Genomic DNA, 20349 nt, shown 5'->3' on the forward strand with positions numbered 1-20349 from the left:
AACATACAATTATCTGTTTGGTCCCTCAGTCAAGCATTGAATTTTAAACACAGATTCAACCACAAAGACCAGGGAAGTTTCCAATGGCTCGCAAAGAAGGGCACCTGGCCACTCTTCATCTATCAGCGAGTATCTGTGGACCGACCAAGGTCCACTGTCACCCAGGAGCCTGTGTCCATGACATCGACTCCCTCCTGCCCACGGTTCTGGCCAACTACTCCAATATTGACACCATCGTCACTCACATAGGTTTTAACGACCTGGTAGTGCTCCAGTTCTCCATGTCAGAATAAGCAACAGAGGACTTGGAAATCATATCAACTCCTGCAGAAAAGGCACAATGGTTATTGTGAGTAACCTAATTGATGTTCCTTTAACTCCGCCTTCTAGTGAGTTGATACAAACTGTTATCTCCTACCATTCTGATAAAACGTGGTTGTAATGTTAATAATTTGTTTTTTATTCCATTGGTCACCTCGAGGCAGATGGCATTGGGGCGGCAGGGTAGCCTAGTGGTTAGAGCGTTGGACTAGTAACCAGAAGGTTGCAAGTTCAAACCCCCGAGCTGACAAGGTACTAATCTCCCCAACGCTCTAACCACTAGGCTACCATGCCACCTGCCTCGAGGTGACCAATGGAATAAAAAACAAATTATTAACATTACAACCACATTTTATCAGATAACAGTTTGTATCAACTCACTAGAAGGCAGAGTTAAAGGAACATCAGTTAGGTTACTCACAATAACCATAGTGCCTTTTCTGCAGGATGATTTCCAAGGATGATATGATTTCCAAGTCCTCTGTTGCTTATTCTGACAAGGAGAACTGGAGCACTACCAGGTCGTTAAAACCTATGTGAGTGACGATGGTGTCAATATTGGAGTAGTTGGCCAGAACCGTGGGCAGGAGGGAGTCGATGTCATGGACACAGGCTCCTGGGTGACAGTGGACCTTGGTCGGTCCACAGATATTCGCTGATAGATGAAGAGTGGCCAGGTGCCCTTCTTTGCGAGGCATTGGAAAACTTCCCTGGTCTTTGTGGTTGAATCTGTGTTTAAAATTCAATGCTTGACTGAGGGACCAAACAGATAATTGTATGTTTTATTTAACTAGGCAAGTCAGCTAAGAACTAATTCTTATTTACAATGATGGCCTACACCGGCCAAACCCAGACAGTGCGGCCAATTGTGCACCGCCCTATGGGACTCCCAATCACGGCCGGTTGTGATACAGCTTGCATTCGAACCAGGGTGTATGTAGTGACGCCTCTAGCACTGAGATGCAGTCTCTTACAAATCATGTTAAACAATATTATTACACACAGAGTAAGCCCATCCAAGTTCTGCCCCTGAACACTGTTCCTAGGCTGTCATTGAAAATAAGAATTTGTTCTTAACTGACTTGCCTAGTTAAATAAAGGTAAAATAAAAAATTGATTGATTTTATCATAGTTCTCAAGACCAATAGACAAGAGTTCAGATAAATCAGTAAAGAAAGTGGGGCAGTGCTTTGGTGGCCTATTGAGTCTTATGGCCAGCAATGGTGGCTGACATTTAAACAGTATAGCATGATGCTCAAAAAACCCAAAGTCGCCAAACGAAAAGTCCTTACAGCTGAGAGCATTACTGAAAATAGAGGCTGTCCCCCTCCACTTTTTCCTTTTCTGATAGAGCATGAAAAGCTGTAGTCCGGGGGGAGACTTCAATAAGAGCAGCTGAGAGCATTACTGAAAATAGAGGCTGTCCCCCTCCACTTTTTCCTTTACTGATAGAGCATGAAAAGCTGTAGTCCGGGGGGAGACTTCAATAAGAGCAGCTGAGAGCATTACTGAAAATAGAGGCTGTCCCCCTCCACTTTTTCCTTTTCTGATAGAGCATGAAAAGCTGTAGTCCGGGGGGAGACTTCAATAAGAGCAGCACTTTCCTCCACATCCAAATGTAATGAGTTTGCAGCGTATTTCAGAGATAAGATTAGATAACATTAGGCTTGGTATCAGTCAAGCAAGATCTGATTAGAAGTTTGATGACGTGCCCTAGCCTACCAAGCAAAGGCACTATGGATTTATTTTCCCTGGTTGACACAGACATGCTCAGGAAAGTGATATCACAACTTAAGCCTTCTACCTGCCTTCTCGATCCTATCCCCACCACCTTCTTCACAACCGTTTTCAATTGCATATCTGAAGAAGTGCAAGCTATAGTTAATCACTCCCTGTTCACAGGCACTTTCCCCACTGCACTAAAAACTGTTAGGGTGAAACCCCTTCTGAAGAAAAGTTGTCTATTATTCAACTCTTAGCAATTTTGGGGCAAATCTCCAACTTTCCATTCTTAAGCAAAATTCTGGTGAAATTAGTGTTCGAACAGCTAAATGCTTTTTTAAGTGCCAACTGTATTTTTGAACAATTCTAATCTGTGTTTTTATGCCCACCACAGCACAGAGACAGTCTTAGTTAAAGTGGTAAATGATCTGAGAGCCAACACAGATGCCAAACAACTTTCTGTCCTTGTACTCTTAGAATAAGGTGCTGCATTTGACACTGTTGACCATGATGTTCTTCTGGAAAGACTAGAGAGGTGGGTTGGCTTCTCCGGTCCAGTTCTAAATTGTTTTAGGATCTATTTAACCAGTCAAGTGTTTTTTTGTAACATAAAAATTCATATCACATGTGCCTTCCACATGGTTTGATTTTGGGTCCGGTACTGTTCAGTTTATATATGTTACCCCTTGGCAGCATTATCAGAAAGCACAGCATTGATTTCCACTGCTACGCAGATGATATGCAACTTTATTTTGTGTGTCACAAAAGGATTTTAGCTCCAAGGATAAATTATTAGACTGTATTAGTGATTAAATACTTGGATAGCTCACAACGTCCTCCAGCTAAATCATCATAAGATCAAGGTACTTATTGTTGGAGCCAAATCACAAAGAGAGAATCTAGTCGCACATTTTAATTCATGCTCTTCTGTCTGGTCTACCCAAAAAAGCCATTGGCCAACTGCAAAACATACAGAATGCTACAGCATGGGTACTGACAAAGACCAGATGGAGAGAACACATATCACCGGTTTTAAGGTCTCTGCACTGGCTGCCTGTGAGTTTTAGGGTACATTTTAAGATTCTTCCAGTGGTTTTTAAATCAATCCACGGTTGTGCACCCCAATACATGTCAGACATGCTGTTAAGTTATTTACCCAGTTGGTCCCTCAGGTCCTCTTTCACTGGCCTTTTAACTATCCCAAATCCTTGGACTAAGATGCATGGAGAGACAGCCTTTAGTTATTATGCCCCAAGCCACTGGAATAGCCTGCCAGAGAACCTGAGGGGGGGCAAAACTGTGGACATATTTAAAATATATATTTTTAGCTTTGCTTTTCCTTAGGGTTCTTTTTGGTTGTTCAGTTGGGTGTCATTATTTTTTTTTTTTACCTGTAAAGCACATTGCATTGCATTCCATGTCTGAAATGTGCTGTATAAATAAAGCTTGATTGGATTTGATTTGACCTATTGGTAGATTGGTAAAAATTTAAAAAAGCAGACATTGAATATCCCTTTGAGCATGGTGAAGTTATTAATTACACTTTGGATGCTGTATCAATACATCCAGTCACTGCAAATATACAGGACTCCTTTCTAACTCAGTTGCCAGAGAGGAAAGAAATCTCTCAGTGATCTGACCATGAGGCTAATGGTGACATTAAAATACAGTGCCTTGCGAAAGTATTCGGCCCCCTTGAACTTTGCGACCTTTTGCCACATTTCAGGCTTCAAACATAAAGATATAAAACTGTATTTTTTTGTGAAGAATCAACAACAAGTGGGACACAATCATGAAGTGGAACGACATTTATTGGATATTTCAAACTTTTTTAACAAATCAAAAACTGAAAAATTGGGCGTGCAAAATTATTCAGCCCCCTTAAGTTAATACTTTGTAGCGCCACCTTTTGCTGCGATTACAGCTGTAAGTCGCTTGGGGTATGTCTCTATCAGTTTTGCACATCGAGAGACTGACATTTTTTCCCATTCCTCCTTGCAAAACAGCTCGAGCTCAGTGAGGTTGGATGGAGAGCATTTGTGAACAGCAGTTTTCAGTTCTTTCCACAGATTCTCGATTGGATTCAGGTCTGGACTTTGACTTGGCCATTCTAACACCTGGATATGTTTATTTTTGAACCATTCCATTGTAGATTTTGCTTTATATTTTGGATCATTGTCTTGTTGGAAGACAAATCTCCGTCCCAGTTTCAGGTATTTTGCAGACTCCATCAGGTTTTCTTCCAGAATGGTCCTGTATTTGGCTCCATCCATCTTCCCATCAATTTTAACCATCTTCCCTGTCCCTGCTGAAGAAAAGCAGGCCCAAACCATGATGCTGCCACCACCATGTTTGACAGTGGGGATGGTGTGTTCAGGGTGATGAGCTGTGTTGCTTTTACGCCAAACATAACGTTTTGCATTGTTGCCAAAAAGTTCAATTTTGGTTTCATCTGACCAGAGCACCTTCTTCCACATGTTTGGTGTGTCTCCCAGGTGGCTTGTGGCAAACTTTAAACGACACTTTTTATGGATATCTTTAAGAAATGGCTTTCTTATTGCCACTCTTCCATAAAGGCCAGATTTGTGAAATATACAACTGATTGTTGTCCTATGGACAGAGTCTCCCACCTCAGCTGTAGATCTCTGCAGTTCATCCAGAGTGATCATGGGCCTCTTGGCTGCATCTCTGATCAGTCTTCTCCTTGTATGAGCTGAAAGTTTAGAGGGACGGCCAGGTCTTGGTAGATTTGCAGTGGTCTGATACTCCTTCCATTTAAATTTTATCGCTTGCACAGTGCTCCTTGGGATGTTTAAAGCTTGGGAAATCTTTTTGTATCCAAATCCTGCTTTAAACTTCTTCACAACAGTATCTCGGACCTGCCTGGTGTGTTCCTTGTTCTTCCTGATGCTCTCTGTGCTTTTAACAGACCTCTGAGACTATCACAGTGCAGGTGCAATTATACGGAGACTTGATTACACACAGGTGGATTGTATTTATCATCATTAGTCATTTAGGTCAACATTGGATCATTCAGAGATCCTCACTGAACTTCTGGAGAGAGTTTGCTGCACTGAAAGTAAAGGGGCTGAATAATTTTGCACGCCCAATTTTTCAGTTTTTGATTTGTTAAAAAAGTTTAAAATATCCAATAAATGTCGTTCCACTTCATGATTGTGTCCCACTTGTTGTTGATTCTTCACAAAAAAATACAGTTTTATATCTTTATGTTTGAAGCCTGAAATGTGGCAAAAGGTCGCAAAGTTCAAGGGGGCCGAATACTTTCGCAAGGCACTGTAGTTACAGAGTTCAATGGCTGTGATAGGAGAAATCTGAGAATGGATCAACAACATTGTAGTTACTCTACACTACTAACCCAAATGACAGAATGAAAAGATGGAAGCCATTACAGAATAAAAATATTCCAAAACATGCATCCTGTTTGCAATAAGGCAAAAAAGTACAACTGCAAAAAATGTGGCAAATACATTAACTTTATGTCTTGAATACAAAGCGTTATGTTTGGGCAAATCCAACACAACACACCACTTAGTATTATCTTCATATTTTCATGCATGGTTTTATGGATAACCTAAAACACAAGGCCAAATATACGCTGGAGTTGCTTACCAAGATGACATTGAATGATCCTAAGTGGCCTAATTACAGTTTTGACTTAAAATCGGCTTGAAAATCTATGGCAAGACTTGAAAATGGCTGTCTAACAATGATCAACAACCAACTTGACAGAGCTTGAAGAATTAAAAAAAATATAATGGGCAAATACTGTACAATCCAGGTGTGCAAAGCTATTTGACACTTACCCAGAAAGACTCACAGTTGTAATCACTGCCAAAGGTGACTCAAGGATGTGAATACTTACGTGAATTAGATATTTCTGTACTTAATTTTCAAGAATTTCTAAAAACATGTTTTCACTTTGTCATTATATAAATATATTTAATCAATTTTGAATTCAGGCAACAGACTTTGACAGCAGACTTTCAGCACACTTATAGGGAAGGACACTCAACAAGCACATTGCTTACACAAATTACTGATGATTGGCTGAAAGAAATTGATGATAAAATGATCGTGGGGGCTGTCTTGTTAGACTTCAGTGCAGCTTTTGAGTCTGCTGCTGGAAAAGCGTATGTGTTATGGCTTTACACCCCCTGCTATAATGTGGATAAAGAGTTACTTGTCTAACAGAACACAGAGGGTGTTCTTTAATGGAAGCCTCTCAAGCACAATCAAGGTAGAATCATGAATTCCACGGGGTAGCTGTTTAGGCCCCTTGCTTTTTTCAATCTTTACTAACGACATGCCACTGGCTTTGAGTAAGGCCAGTGTGTCTATGTATGCGGATGACTCAACACTATACACGTCAGCTACTACAGCAACTGAAATGACTGCAACACTTAACAAAGAGCTGCAGTTAGTTTTAAAATTTGTAGCAAGGAATAAGCTAGTCCTAAATATTTCTAAAACTAAAAGCATTGTATTTGGAACAAATCATTCACTAAACCTTAAACCTCAACTACGTCTTGTAATGAGTAATGTGGAAATTGAGCAAGTTGAGGTGACTAAACTGCTTGGAGTAACCCTGGATTGTAAACTGTCATGGTCAAAACAGTTTACAACAGTAGCTAAAATGGGGAGAAGTCTGTCCATAATAAAGCACTGCTCTGCCTTCTTAACAACACTATCATCAAGGCAGGTCCTACAGGCTCTAGTTTTGGCGCACCTAGACTACTGTTTAGTCGTGTGGTCAGGTGAAAATGACAGTTGGCTCAGAACAGGGCAGCAGGGCTGGCCCTTTAAAGTACAGCAGCTAATGGGGATCCCTAATAAATAGAAATACAACAAAATGGGAAATAAGTCAAGGGCTATGAATAGTTTCTGAAGGCACTGTATGTTGTGCCCATATGAATGGTAGTAATCATTGAATAGTCGAGACTTGTTTTCTGGTGGAGTGACAACAGCTACTTTCAGAAAATTTTAGCAAAATATGGTGTTCTGTTTCTAAGTAAAATGACTGAACATAAATGTACAACTACATTTTACTCTCGTAAGTGCTTCCTTATGAACCTGGATCTGAGGGCAGTTATGGTAACTAACATCTACAGTATTTTCATAGACCTAGATAGATATTTCATAGACCTAAATATCTATCTTCACTATCTGGAATGGACCTACATTGAATGGAAAGGAATAATGATAAGAAACAAGTGCAGGCCTATTCTATCCCTATTGGTTAATAACATCAACACAGAATAGAGTACAGGATTCATTCCATGCCATTCTGTTACAGTGTTCCAGTGATGGTGAATTTTAAGGCTGGCTTCGTCTCCATCAATAATAAATAGTTGAAGGAACAATGTATAAACACTGCACATTTAGTCAATAAATGAACATCCTTCAATCAAACAAATGCAATAAGCAATAGGCCTATAGGGCTATTTAATTCACAGGAAGGGTTGAACAGGATGTCAAGCGCAGGTTATTGTAATTTTTTTTGTACTTTTTACCACTTGTTCTCCACATGTTCGTGATATCCAATTGGTAGTTACAGTCTTGTCGCATCGCTACAACTCCCGTACCTACTCCTGAGAGGCGAAGGTCGAAAGTTATGCGTCCTCCGAAACACGACCCTGACAAGCCACACTGCTACTTGACACACTGCTCGCCGAAAGCCAGCCCCACCATTGTGTCGGAGGAAACACCGTACAACTGGCGACCGTGTCAGCGAAAAAGCATAGGTTATGAAGGATAGTGAAATGACATACAAAATAAATAACATTGTTCCATAAGCCACTGTTAAATATGTCCATGGAGAATGAAGAGGCAAGCTTTACACTACATAGTTTTTAGTGCGACTCTGCGAGAGACTTGGGAGATGAAATCTGACAGGGTACCAGTGTCCGTCCGGCTCCCGATGACTTCCCTCTCCCTGTTGGTCCAAATCGCTCTGTAGAATGGGGTGATGCCATATTCCTCACTAGTTGGTCTCCTGGGACCAGTCCATTTTCTTGATGAGCCGATCTATGTTTCACCGCCTCTTTCATTGTATGGTTTTCCATATTTTCCCTGCCATCAACCTCGATGTTGGCGCATTCGGAGAGATGAGGGTAGAAACTACCCCGGTCTGACGTTGGCTCTGATAGGGACGCGTGAGCAGGAGTGAGTTCTCTCGCCAAGTCTTCATGGTGATCCATGCCCCAGAGTGCGCTTTCACACAACATCCCTGTGTAGAACAAGACAGTAAATATAGTATAAGTTTATACCGTATGTTCTGCTGTAGTTGAAGTGTTACTCGAATTACAACTGAAAAGCCTCCATGCTCTAAACTGTATTTTCGCCGTGTTTTAGTATCTCTACCTTATCAGTTACACCATTGTCATTGCGTTGCCCTCCATGTCAAATGACTCACGCTGATTACAAAACCCATATAACACAAAAAGCGTTGAGAATGGCTGTGATTTGTTGTCGATCGTACAAACTCAGTATTTAAAGAAATAAACGTTCAAGGTCTTACCTGCTTCACCTTTGGCAATGCTGCACTTGAATCAGCTGTAGGCTATTGGTTCTTCACTTCCTGGAGTTACACCAGAGATGGTCTGGGAAGGATTTCTCTACTGTCTCTGGTTACACACCGCGCATAAGCACTTTACTGAAGGAGGGGATTTCTTTTGGAAAAGTACATTGAATTAAAGACGAACAGGAAATACTGCCAACTGTTATGATCATTGTAAAATGAAAATTGCTGTGACGTAATGTCAGAGCAATTTTATGTTAGTTTAAAAAAAGGAGTTGGTTCACTAAAAATCAATGTTTGTTTGATTCCAAATCACCTTGACATTTGACCCTCCTTGAGGGGTCTGGAAATTTCCCGACAAACTGAACATGAACGTTACTTTGATCCTGAGCACTAATCCACCTTTTACAGCAACGATCAAAGTAACTTTGCGTCAGTTCACACTTTATTTTAGGGAGCCATATGTTTTTTGGAAAGCACACCAGGAAGTAGGAAGTTTTTACAATTTAGTGTCTTGTCTTGTTTTGTCTTGTCTTGTGTTACACGTGATGTGTTGTGACACTTGTAAAAATGTATTGGGGGAACAACAGCATTTATAGCTCGTGGGAAAGCATAGGCAGCGCAATCATAATTGTTTATTTGAAAGCGTTGGGATTCAAAACACAACAGTGTAGTTGATATTGACACTACAAAATGCAGGGCCTAATCTGTGTGTTCAGTCATGGAAACGCTCGGAAAAGACAGACGTCTAAACTGTTTATGGTTTTTGCAGACTATGTCAAGTCATAATATATTAGAAAAATAAAATAGCTTCCTTTTGCATCCAAAGACTGAAATGCAGTTATTTACTTAAAATAGACCAAATTCCTAATGAGGCTGTTAACCCTTAATCTCACATGCAGCCTGTAACATTGACCTGGACACTATTTTAGGACGATGGACAAGGACTTCCAACCAATAACAGTTCAGGCAACTGTGTGTGTTCTATACTACTGATATACAGACCTACAAAACATTAGGAACACATACTATTGAGTTGCACCCCCTTTTGCCTTCAGAACAGCCTCAATTTGTCGGGGTATGGACTCTACAAGGTGTCGAAAGCGTTCTACATGGATGCTGGCCCATGTTGACTTCATACTTACCACAGTTGGGTTAAGTTGGGTGGATGTCCTTCTGGTAGTGGACCATTCCTGATACAGATGGTAAACTTTTGGGCGTGAAAAACCCTGCATCGTTGCAGATCATGACACAAACCAGTGTGCCTGGCACCTACTACCATCTCCCGTTCAAAGGCACTTACATCTTTTGTCTTGCACACATGCACAATCCATGTCTCAATTATCTCAAGGCTTAAAAATCCTTCTTTAACCTGTCTCCTCCCCTTCATCTACACTGATTGAAGTGGATTTAACAGATTACGTCAAGAAAAGAACATAGCTTTCACCTGGATTCACTTGATCATTTTATGTAATATGTTGTACACTCAGTGTATATTGTATCCACAGGAGGTTGGTGGCACCTTAATTGGGGAAGACAGGCTTGTGGTAATTGCTGGAGCAGAAATAGGCAGAATGGTATCAAATACATCAAACGTGTGGTTTCCATGTGTTTGATGTCATTCCATTCACTCAGTTCCAGACATTATTATGAGCTGTCCTCCCCTCAGCAGCCTCTACTGATTTGATCAACTACCAAGAGAAAGAATACACATTGAGAATAATAAAATAATTGGAAGAATTGAAGATAGGATTCATGCAACAAGAAGATGGGACTGGATGCCATGTAATGTCTAATTCTCACCATATGGTGGCAGTGTAATCGTGTGTGTTTGTGTGTGTGTGTGTGTGTGTGTGTGTGTGTGTGTGTGTGTGAGAGAGAGAGAGAGAGGAGTTAGGGGTTCTGTACATAGAGAGTACAAACCAGGAGGACGAGGACAGAGAGATACCAGAGAGATGGTGAGTATGTCTGTTGATTTTAACATCAAGTCATTCTAGTTTTGCTTTAGACAACTATGATATCTCATATCGCTCTCTTCTTCTTCGCTGTTTGTGTTCGCAGTACGGATTCATAAACACCTGTCTGAAATCTCTGGTAATTGAGAAATTTGGTGAAGAAACATGGGAGAAACTGAGGTCTGGTATTTTGTGTACTAAGTAACTATTGATGTAAATTTGAAACGATTCAGGACATGAGTATGCCAATTCTCTCTATCTCTTCAGGACCCTGGCAGAGGTCCAGGACACGTTCATGACTTATGAGATATACGATGATGTCATAACTCTGCGTCTGGTGCAGGAAGCATGTACTATGCTGGGTAAGTACCAGTCTCTACGTTCTTTACAATTCTATAACAGTGTTTAATCTTGAACCAGAAACACAGGTCAGTGTTTTTGATACCCTTATATCAGTGGTTAGGAGTGTCTACCTCCTCGGGGAAGGGGGTGTGTTTGGCCAGGTGTTAACAACGTCCCTGCTGAGGCCCTCCAGGTGAGGTCAGGTGTTAACAATGTCCCTGCTGAGGCCCTCCAGGTGTGGCACAGGTGACCCAAGTGTGGCCCAGGTGTCCTGTACCCGAGGGGTCACCCCAGAGCCTGTGGACATGACACGGTGTCAGGGTTAGAATTACGGGACAGTCTACAGTCCCAAACTAAGGGGAGAGATAGGCACCATTTAGTTTGACAGTTGGTGATGATATAGTGATGACAATGATGATGATGTGGTGGTGTTGTGGCCACAGACATGCCTTCTGAGGTGGTGCTGAAGCTTTTCGGGGAGTACTTCTTCAGCTTCTGTAAGATGGCGGGGTACGACACCATGCTGCGTACGCTAGGGGGGAACCTGGTGGAATTCATTGAGAACCTGGATGCCCTTCACAGCTACCTGGCTCTCTCCTACCAGGTGACCTTCTCTTTACGGCCTCTACAATGGATCAACTACTACATATTTAAATCCATTAGAGCCCAGATATTTAAAAAAAGGTGATGTAGGCAATAAATATCCTTCTTCCAGGAGATGAACGCTCCCTCGTTCCGTGTGGAGAAGAACGATGATGGGAGGATGTTGCTTCATTACTACTCGGACAGGAAAGGCCTATATCACATTGTGCCAGGTACGGTAATCATCCATACCTAAAGTGTACCGTTAATCTAAGGAGGTTATCTCTTTTCTCTCTGTGCAGGCATCATTGAGGCGGTGGCCAAAGACTTCTTTGACAGCGAAGTGAGCATGACCATCCTTAACCAATCAGAGGAGGACGAGCGCACAGGGAAGAAAGAGCATGTGGTCTTCCTGGTCTCTCAGAGGAGCCGAGGATCAAAGAGGGATTTCCGGCCCCAAAGAGAAAAGAAGGAGGTAACCAAGGAGGATGAGGAGATTGATAGGAGGGTGAGAAGTTTATTTTTATTTAAATTTGTCATGATTCAAAACAAGAGTCAAGTAGCAGTGTTTAAGTATTAGATGTTTATAATGGAATGAAAGTAGAATGAGGTCTAGAGGGTAAAAAAAATAAGAGTAAAGTAGTCTACACCCAGCAGACACTGTGGCCTCTATGGGTTTATTGTGAGATCTCTGGTGTATTCCTCTGGTCTGGTAACAGCATCAGGCAGAGGCATTGGAGAGGATGAGAGCCAGGTGTGCCAGTCTGCCCCACTGCCCTGCTGGGAAAAGATCACGCTGGGATATGGTTAGGAGCGTTGTCATGTTTGGAAAAGGTCGGGCTCTTTCTCTACTTGAAGTGTTCACTCCAAAAGCAAAGTTTGTTGGACGCTTTCATGTAGATATGAGAACATCTAATGAGAACGATTCTTCTGTGCCCCCGCCACAGAGAACCTTCTGAAGTCGTTCACACCCTGCTACCCAGATAAGCTGTGGATGGAGGAACAAGCATTCTGCAATGCCTTCCCTTTCCACATTGTCTTTGATAAACAGGTAAGGCAACTTGTATCTTTCTAAGTTTATGCAAAACAATAATTAAGCAGCTATTAGTCCTATTGGTACATTGTTACCAGTACTCTTCTCTATGTGTGCCCAGCTCAAGGTGAAGCAGACTGGGATTAACATCCAGAAGTTTGTCCCTGGGCTGCAGACGATGGACAGCCGTCTGGATGAGTACTTCAGCATTGTCCATCCGCAGGTGACCTTCAACATCGAGAGCATCAGGAAGTTCATCAACAGCCAGTTTGTCCTGAAGACCAGACGGGAGATGGTGCCTCTGGCCTCTCAGCATCAGTCCATGCTCAAACTCAGAGGTTCAGTCAAACTCCCCTTCTCGGATCCGATGTCTGATTATGCAGGTTGACTCTGCATTGTGTCCATGGTATCACTGAATAACTCCCCTGTACCCAGGTCAGATGGTGTGGATGGAGTCTCTGGGCTGTATGGTGTACCTGTGCTCCCCGAAGCTGCGCAGCCTGCAGGAGTTGGAGGAGAGGGGTCTGCACATCTCCGACATCGCACAGCACGACACCACCCGGGACCTCATCCTGCTTAACCAACAGCGTCTGGCCGAGATGGAGCTGTCCAATCAGCTGGAGCGCAAAAAGGCACATACATCTCTCCTTCTTTGTCTGTTTCTCATCTCACTGTTTTCTCATCCTCTTTGTCTATCATGTTTTAATTTCATAGGAGGAGCTGAGGATCCTCTCACGTCACCTCGAGGCGGAGAAGAAGAAGACGGAGACTCTGCTCTACGCCATGTTGCCTCGCCACGTAGCCAACCAGCTGAAGGAGGGCAAGAGGGTGGAAGCAGGTACGATGGCAATGTCTGCCTAATTCCATATCTACCTGGTCCTCCAGACAGGGCCAGCATATCTGCTGCCTTTCATTTTGTTCTACTGTTCAAATGAGCTAGAAGACCTGTGTGATGAAAAGTGTGGCCGTTACAAACATCTCTGCTTCCCCTTTCTCCCTCTATTTCAGGTGAGTTCCAGGTGTGCACCATCCTGTTCAGTGATGTGGTCACCTTCACCAATATCTGTGCTGCCTGCGAGCCCATCCAGATCGTCAACATGCTCAACTCTATGTACTCCAAGTTCGACCGCCTTACCAGCGTCCATGACGTGTACAAGGTATACAGAGAGAAGGAGAGAGGTACATGAAGGGGTAAATGAAAGGTTGAATGAAGGAGAGGAGATAAGGGAAGGACAATTCTTGAGATGCAGCCAACCTTTCAATGAGTGCTATGAATGCCTCGGCTCTTCCAGGTGGAGACTATTGGAGACGCCTACATGGTGGTGGGTGGGGTTCCCATTCCAGCTGACAGTCATGCAGAGCGGGTGGCCAACTTTGCCCTGGGTATGCGTATCGCTGCCCGGGAGGTGACCAACCCTATCACTGGGCAACCCATCCAGGTGACTTTATAGTCCAAAATGAGCTGTTCTTTAATGAAGCTATGGAATTGTGATTTAAAGTGACTGTGTGTGTGTGTGTGTGTGTGTGTGTGTGTGTGTGTGGTGTGCGTGTGCTAGATTCGGGTGGGTCTGCACACAGGTCCAGTGCTGGCTGGTGTGGTAGGGGACAAGATGCCTCGATACTGCCTGTTTGGAGATACGGTCAACACTGCCTCCCGCATGGAGAGTCACGGAGTGCCTGACCACATACACCTCAGCCCCTTCACATACAGGTAGTGCCAACATGGCTCCCATTCAGATTTGCCAATATAGTTGGCCGAAGAACTTAGTTCTAATGGTTCTGATTCTCTCTAACTATACCTATCTGCAGTGCGCTGGAAGATAAGGGCTTTGACATCCTGGAAAGAGGAGAGATCCAGGTGAAGGGGAAAGGCCTGATGACCACCTACTTCCTGCTGCAGAACCTGTGTGTGTCTGAGGACACCATCATGGCCAGAGGGACAGGAGAGCCCTGCGTGTACAGAGACAACCAGCAGGGGGCGGGAGAGAGCGAGAGAGGTTAGGCAATTTGGGTTTGTTCAAATTGCTAGCTAGTAGGGAGAAAAAAAAGGTTATTAAACAACAAAATGTGTTTATTATTGGACGAGTTATACAGCCTTCATTACATATCAGAAGATATGAAAGATTAATTTTCATACGATACAGGCAGATAAAGGAGGTTTTCTTGTCCCATTTAGACACAGAAGAACCAGACAGTGTGAGAAAGGAAGAAACGAATGGCCAAACCATGGCATCTGCTTCTTCTTCGGGTGACCTCACCAACGAAGACACACCTTTTCTGGGAGACACTACACCTTTTCAAAAGGGCCACCTCAACGACGTGAACTCACGATTCTGCCGACTGCTCTAAGTATGTGGAGTTGGACTCCATTTGGAAGCATATCATTTGAAAATCTGAGACCATTTAGGAAATGAAATGTTGAACTCCACAAAGGCATGCTAGTTCTGACAGTTTCCAAAGAATCAACAATGTTTCTACACATGCTTGCTAACCCACTGGGCACAGATGTCAATTCAATGTCTATTCAATGCTGGTTCAATGTAATTTCATTGAAATGACGTGGAAACAACGTTGATTCAACCACTGTGTGCCCAGTGGGAAGTTTTATAAATACTGTAGACAGAAAGTAATAAATCGGTATCTCAAATTTTTGTTGATGATCCAATGGTCTCCACGTTGATGCAACATTGTAACCACATTAACATGATGATCTTTAGATATTCTAACTAGGTTGATTCAATCTGTGGGAGACTCCTGGATGAGCTCTGTGTTGTTGTGGTGACTGCCGCCTGCTGGGGGACACCTGGGTTTGCCATGGGGTGGTGACACCTGGGGTTGCCATGGGGTGGGGACACCTGGGGTTGCCATGGGGTGGGGACACCTGGGGTTGCCATGGGGTGGGGACACCTTGTCGGTGCATCATTGCCTTTCCCTCATTAGCACTTTCCTGAGCCTTCAAATGAGTGTAAATGAAATAAGAGACGAGGAAAGGTAGCAGCCATTATAGAAAAGACAAGCTTCACGTGCAGCTGCTGTCAACACCAGAACTCTGCCATAGCTAATACATGCCCCCCAGGCTTGTATTCGATAGCAGAAAGATAGCAGAGAGACGGATCTATTGAATAGAGATGCTGTCATTTTGGGATCCCGAGTGGCACAGCGGTCTAAGGCTCAGTGCAAGTGGCGTCACTACAGTCCCTGGTTCAATTCCAAGCTGTATCACATCCGGCGTGATTGGGAGTCCCATAGGGCGGTGCACATTTGGCCTAGCGTCATCCGGGTTTGGCCGGGGTAGGCCGTCATTGTAAATAAGAATTTGTTCTTAACTGGCTTGCCTAGTTAAATAAAGGTTACATTTCATTTTTTATAGTTTGGGGTCTGCTAGACAACAGCAAGGAACATCTCCTTTCTCTCCTCTCAGCCTTTCCAGATGCTAATCATGAGTACACAGTAACTGTAATCTGCATAAGGAGGTGTTGATGTGGGATCTTATATAGCCTAAACCTTGTACAGTTAGACGTGTTTAGTTTAGGTCTGGTTCCTAATTTTCCAACTCCCTGTGGTCCTTTTCGCTGACTAAAGTAAACAGATAACAGTTGAGAAAAAGTGTCATGTGGTGTGTGTGTGTCTATGTGTGTGTGTGTATGTTGGGAAAGTGGCTGTCATTAACATTTTAATTACCACAAATACCAGCGATAGCACAACAATTGACGCGTGAGTGGGAGAGGTGGAGACTCTTGTGACTTTTAAGCGCACCTAGGTGCAATCGCGCTACAGGCAGCGACACAGAGAGAGGCCCAAATGGAGACAGCAACGTTGCAGTACAGTCCCATGGAGCACCAAACAGAAGCACTGAAGTTGCTACAGAATGTGCGCTCTCACCAAACAGCGATCAGTAGGCCCAGTAAACTTGGACTAGAAAAACAAGTGACAACCATCCACGACTCGTCAGCAGCGGCCCGCACAATAGCAGAAAAGGCGCGTGAAAGTGTCATTACGCAGCTAATCGATATTCTAACCCAAATACTCACAGTCGAGGAAGAAATCAGTCATAGTTTGTTTCAGGATCTGAGGACATTTCTGCACCCTAAAGTGAGTGTTTTATCCCTTATATGAAATTCTAATTTTTTGGTGAGTGATGGTTTGCATAATTTGACAAAAAGTTTGATATCTTTCTATTTGGTTGATAGGCTAGAGATTAGAATAATGATTATGAATGAGAAAACAATATTGTATGAATATCAAAATATTTTGTATATGTTAAAAAGAAACTGCATTTGTTATGACTGACTCATGTTGGCTAGACGTAAAAGCTTCCCAGTCGAAACAGTTCACGGATATATTATGACGACGTTTTTGTGACGTTTTTTTTTTTTTTTTCGTGAAGGGTATAATTGCAGACCGCAATTAGGGGCGTTTTCTGATATAGGTGTTTCTTGATATCAAGTTACACCAATTGATGCTAGCCATTGGTCTGTGGCCGTTTATTTTATGTCGGGACAACAGTTGTTGACAATTGTAGCTAAGCCTAACCCTTTTCTTAACTTTAACCGTTAATAATCCTAACCTGACACGTACGTTATCCTAACCTTTATGTTTTGTATTGTAAAGCCATTCAAAATGTCAAATATAGAAAGAACAAACAAAGAGTGTACAAACAACATTCCTTTTCTGCTCTTACCAGAGTTTCTAAACGGTCGTCACTAGTTACCACAGCCACAAAGTGATTGCTTCCTACAAGAGCACAAAACGTGTACATTTCTAGACATATTTAAAAGCAAATCTAGAGCCGATTCTGTAATAATAATGGTATGGTAATAATAATGCATTTCATTTTGTAAAGTGGTTTCTTGCATCAAACAACAAGAACATTTTCAGTCACCTCCTTGTCTAAAGGACAAGTGGATAAACAGGATAATGTCAAACCCAGATTTTTTTTCTTCTTCAAAGGTCTCATGGAATGTTGGCCTACATTGAACACAACACATTGGCTACTACTGTAGGCTGAATGATAGAACAGCCATTTCCAGGTTCAAATGTTATGGAATGCATTTTCTGAGTTGTTTTTGATGGTAGGCCACACTGGTAGGCCTATATTATGATCAAATAGCCACAGTAGCCAACTTGAACACTGTCTGAAACTGTAACTTAAAGCGGGTACAGCCTCAGTGTTCACAGTAAACTCGAGCTGGAAGTTGAAATTTGCTCAGTGAAATAAACATTTTGAGGAAACATTGCTTCTCTTACTTTATTAGTTAACAAATGTTCATATGGATTAGTCCACATTAGTTATCCTAAACTGCGATGTAAACAAATCATCTGTGGCAAGAGCCCATCAGTCTAGTCTGACTAGTTTTCATGCACATTACTTCAATAGAGAAGTACTGCACCAAACATCTAGATGTAAATAGACATTAAAAAAAATGTCAATATGTTACAGATTTCTTGATTTACCTTAATTAATTGAAGCTATTTTGAGGAACTGTACTGGCTCTGTTGTTGCTATGATGAGACGAGCGACAAACAATAGTAATATTGCCGCTTTTTCATTTTTTTCAAACAAAGGTCTTCGGGAGTATGCGAGCAGAGATGTTCGCCTAGCCGAGTTCTGCTAGGAGCAAACCGAACCTATGTATGCGGACGCCTCTACCAAATAGGTTTTATAACTAACACAAGATAGACCAGAGCCTGTCGTTTCCAATGGGAGCAAATAAACTATAGTGGGCAAAACAAACAAGGCGGTGAACAGAGCCAAGCACGAGCTAGTGAGAACCTATTGGCTCAATCTAGCATTTATTTGCATATTTCCGTTAGGGAATGTCTACTCTGTGAAATGTGCGTGTGCAAGAACTCAAGTCTCCCTTGCACTCCTAAACAACACCATTTTTAAAACTTTGACAAAGTGTAAAGTCTACAAAACTCAATCCATTCTGTTTGTTATAGATTTTAGTTTTGGAAATTGTATGAGATTTGGTTTCATCAGCCAAAATCCATCTCGCTCCATCTACTCCCACTGCCGGCCACTGGGTTTCCTCTCATCACCATATTTGGTACTGAGTGGAATTGTTCTATCTGTGCCTCTACTCTCTCCACCTAGGAAAGCATAGAGCTGAGGAACATCTGTGTGCGCATGGCAGTGAGGGACTCTGACTGTCAGAAGGACCGGGACCTTAGAGATCTGCAGGACTGTTTAAAAGCCATGGTGGACAGTCTGGTGTCTTCTCTCATCAACGTGAACCATCCCGTGGCCGTTCAGACATCACGCACGCTTGAAGAGATATATCTGAGCTTCCCTGAAATCTGAATAGCTAATATCTCACTTTACCTAATCTCAGGGTTGATAGCCTATTGTTTACTTGAATGTACATTTTAAATAATTTATTTTATTTCAAATTATTGGAGGTGCAACTATGTAGGCCTCCTTTGTAAAAAGGAATGTCAGAAGAAATGATACTGGGACAAACATGTGTGTTATGCAAAGTGTTTTATACAAATCCTCCTTAAAGGCCTGAAGTTTCTGTCAGTTTGAAAAACCTACCAGTAATTCCAGTTCCCAACAGTTGTGTACTGTAGACCTGCCCACGGTGGGTTGGCCTTTACAAAGTATAATTATGTTTAATTGGGTAATAAACATTGATTGAATCGTTGTATGATGTTGTTACTTCACATTTCCGTGGATATATGTTTAGATCTGACCTTTAAGACAAGGCGTGACTAAAAGGGCTATGTGGATGAATGAGAAGGATGGGCATGCCCGCACACTATAGCTGTTGTCACCAGATGGCGGTATTTATCAAGGAAGTAGTTCAAATCCATTATCTTGGTATTTTGTGCTAGCCCAGCACTAAAGCACCTGATTCAACTCATTTACTATACATCAAGCCCTATAGCCCTTGTTTAGACTTTGTGGATCCCAGGACCAGGATTGAAGAGCATTGCTCTTAAGAAATAAGAGGCTACAAGTTGTAAAATGTTTTAAAATGTTTTATAGTTAGACAGGTTTTTTATAGTACCACTGTAGATACAGTGGGGCAAAAAAGTATTTAGTCAGCCACCAATCGTGCAAGTTCTCCCCCTTAAAAAGATGAGCGGGAGAGAGGGACTATGACAGACAAAATGAGAGAGAAAAAATCCAGAAAATCACATTGTAGGATTTTTAATGAATTTATTTGCAAATTATGGTGGAAAATAAGTATTTGGTCAATAACAAAAGTTTATCTCAATACTTTGTTATATACCCTTTGTTGGCAATGACAGAGGTCAAACGTTTTCTGTAAGTCTTCACAAGGTTTTCACACACTGTTGCTGGTATTTTGGCCCATTCCTCCATGCAGATCTCCTCTAGAGCAGTGGTGTTTTGGGGCTGTTGCTGGGCAACACGGAGTTCAACTCCCTCCAAAGATTTTCTATGGGGTTGAGATCTGGAGACCATAATTTACAAATAAATTCATAAACAATCCTACAATGTGATTTTCTGGATTTTTTTTCTCATTTTGTCTGTCATAGTTGAAGTGTACCTATGATGAAAATTACAGGCCTCTCTCATCTTTTTAAGTGGGAGAATTTGCACAATTGGTGGCTGACTAAATACTTTTTTTGCCCCACTGTAGATACTGCATTAAAGCAAGTTAGTTGACAGCCCTATCAAATATAGTTGTGAACGCGAGTTCTAATACCGGGTCGGCTGTTCACGGGTGGACTCCATTACACAGGCACATACAGAACTCTAAGCTTGTGACACATCCTGTTCTCAGGGTCTCAGACGGTCCTAGACGGCTGAGTCAGGAGTCAGGGCTCGGGCCAGAGCCCACCATGTGGTGCGTGGGTGTCTGGAGCAGTCTGCAGTCTGGCTTTAG

At 42.4% G+C, this 20349-nt stretch overlaps 2 protein-coding genes across 4 annotated transcripts; both read left to right on the top strand.

Annotated features, from left to right (window-relative positions):
- The first annotated feature begins 10034 nt into the window (after positions 1 to 10034).
- gucy1b2 (guanylate cyclase 1, soluble, beta 2) lies at positions 10035 to 15328 on the top strand. Of its 3 annotated transcripts, none has more exons than XM_021571035.2 (15): positions 10035 to 10716; positions 10804 to 10898; positions 11322 to 11482; positions 11594 to 11693; positions 11763 to 11968; positions 12180 to 12294; positions 12408 to 12511; positions 12615 to 12831; positions 12929 to 13125; positions 13208 to 13331; positions 13502 to 13650; positions 13786 to 13932; positions 14050 to 14204; positions 14303 to 14490; positions 14670 to 15328. In XM_021571035.2, exons 2-15 carry the CDS (start codon positions 10832 to 10834, stop codon positions 14840 to 14842), a joined length of 2103 nt encoding a protein of 700 aa, XP_021426710.1. In that variant the 5' UTR covers positions 10035 to 10716; positions 10804 to 10831; the 3' UTR covers positions 14843 to 15328. The 3 variants fall into 3 exon arrangements, with proteins under 3 accessions (XP_021426710.1, XP_021426711.1, XP_021426713.1); XM_021571036.2 differs by having other exon boundaries at positions 11763 to 11935; XM_021571038.2 differs by lacking the exons at positions 10035 to 10716; positions 10804 to 10898 and having other exon boundaries at positions 11331 to 11482; positions 11594 to 11698.
- A 435-nt stretch (positions 15329 to 15763) lies between these two features.
- On the top strand, positions 15764 to 19143 carry LOC110495673 (deleted in lymphocytic leukemia 7). The gene is made up of 2 exons (XM_036952032.1): positions 15764 to 16585; positions 18591 to 19143. Exons 1-2 carry the CDS (start codon positions 16295 to 16297, stop codon positions 18795 to 18797), a joined length of 498 nt encoding a protein of 165 aa, XP_036807927.1. The 5' UTR covers positions 15764 to 16294; the 3' UTR covers positions 18798 to 19143.
- The last annotated feature ends 1206 nt before the right edge of the window (positions 19144 to 20349 follow it).

Source organism: Oncorhynchus mykiss, chromosome 18 (assembly GCF_013265735.2).
Source record: "Oncorhynchus mykiss isolate Arlee chromosome 18, USDA_OmykA_1.1, whole genome shotgun sequence".
Taxonomy (NCBI): Eukaryota; Metazoa; Chordata; class Actinopteri; order Salmoniformes; family Salmonidae; genus Oncorhynchus; species Oncorhynchus mykiss.

Bases quoted from the DNA above. Each gene is read 5' to 3' on its own strand.
- gucy1b2 (XM_021571035.2), top strand. From the start codon at position 10,832: ATGACTTATGAGATATACGATGATGTCATAACTCTGCGTCTGGTGCAG. The intron at 12,295-12,407 runs GTCGGGCTCTTT...CCCCCGCCACAG, and splicing joins CGTTGTCATGTTTGGAAAAG to AGAACCTTCTGAAGTCGTTC. The intron at 12,832-12,928 runs GTTCAGTCAAAC...CCCTGTACCCAG, and splicing joins GTCCATGCTCAAACTCAGAG to GTCAGATGGTGTGGATGGAG.
- LOC110495673 (XM_036952032.1), top strand. From the start codon at position 16,295: ATGGAGACAGCAACGTTGCAGTACAGTCCCATGGAGCACCAAACAGAA. The intron at 16,586-18,590 runs GTGAGTGTTTTA...CTCTCCACCTAG, and splicing joins GGACATTTCTGCACCCTAAA to GAAAGCATAGAGCTGAGGAA.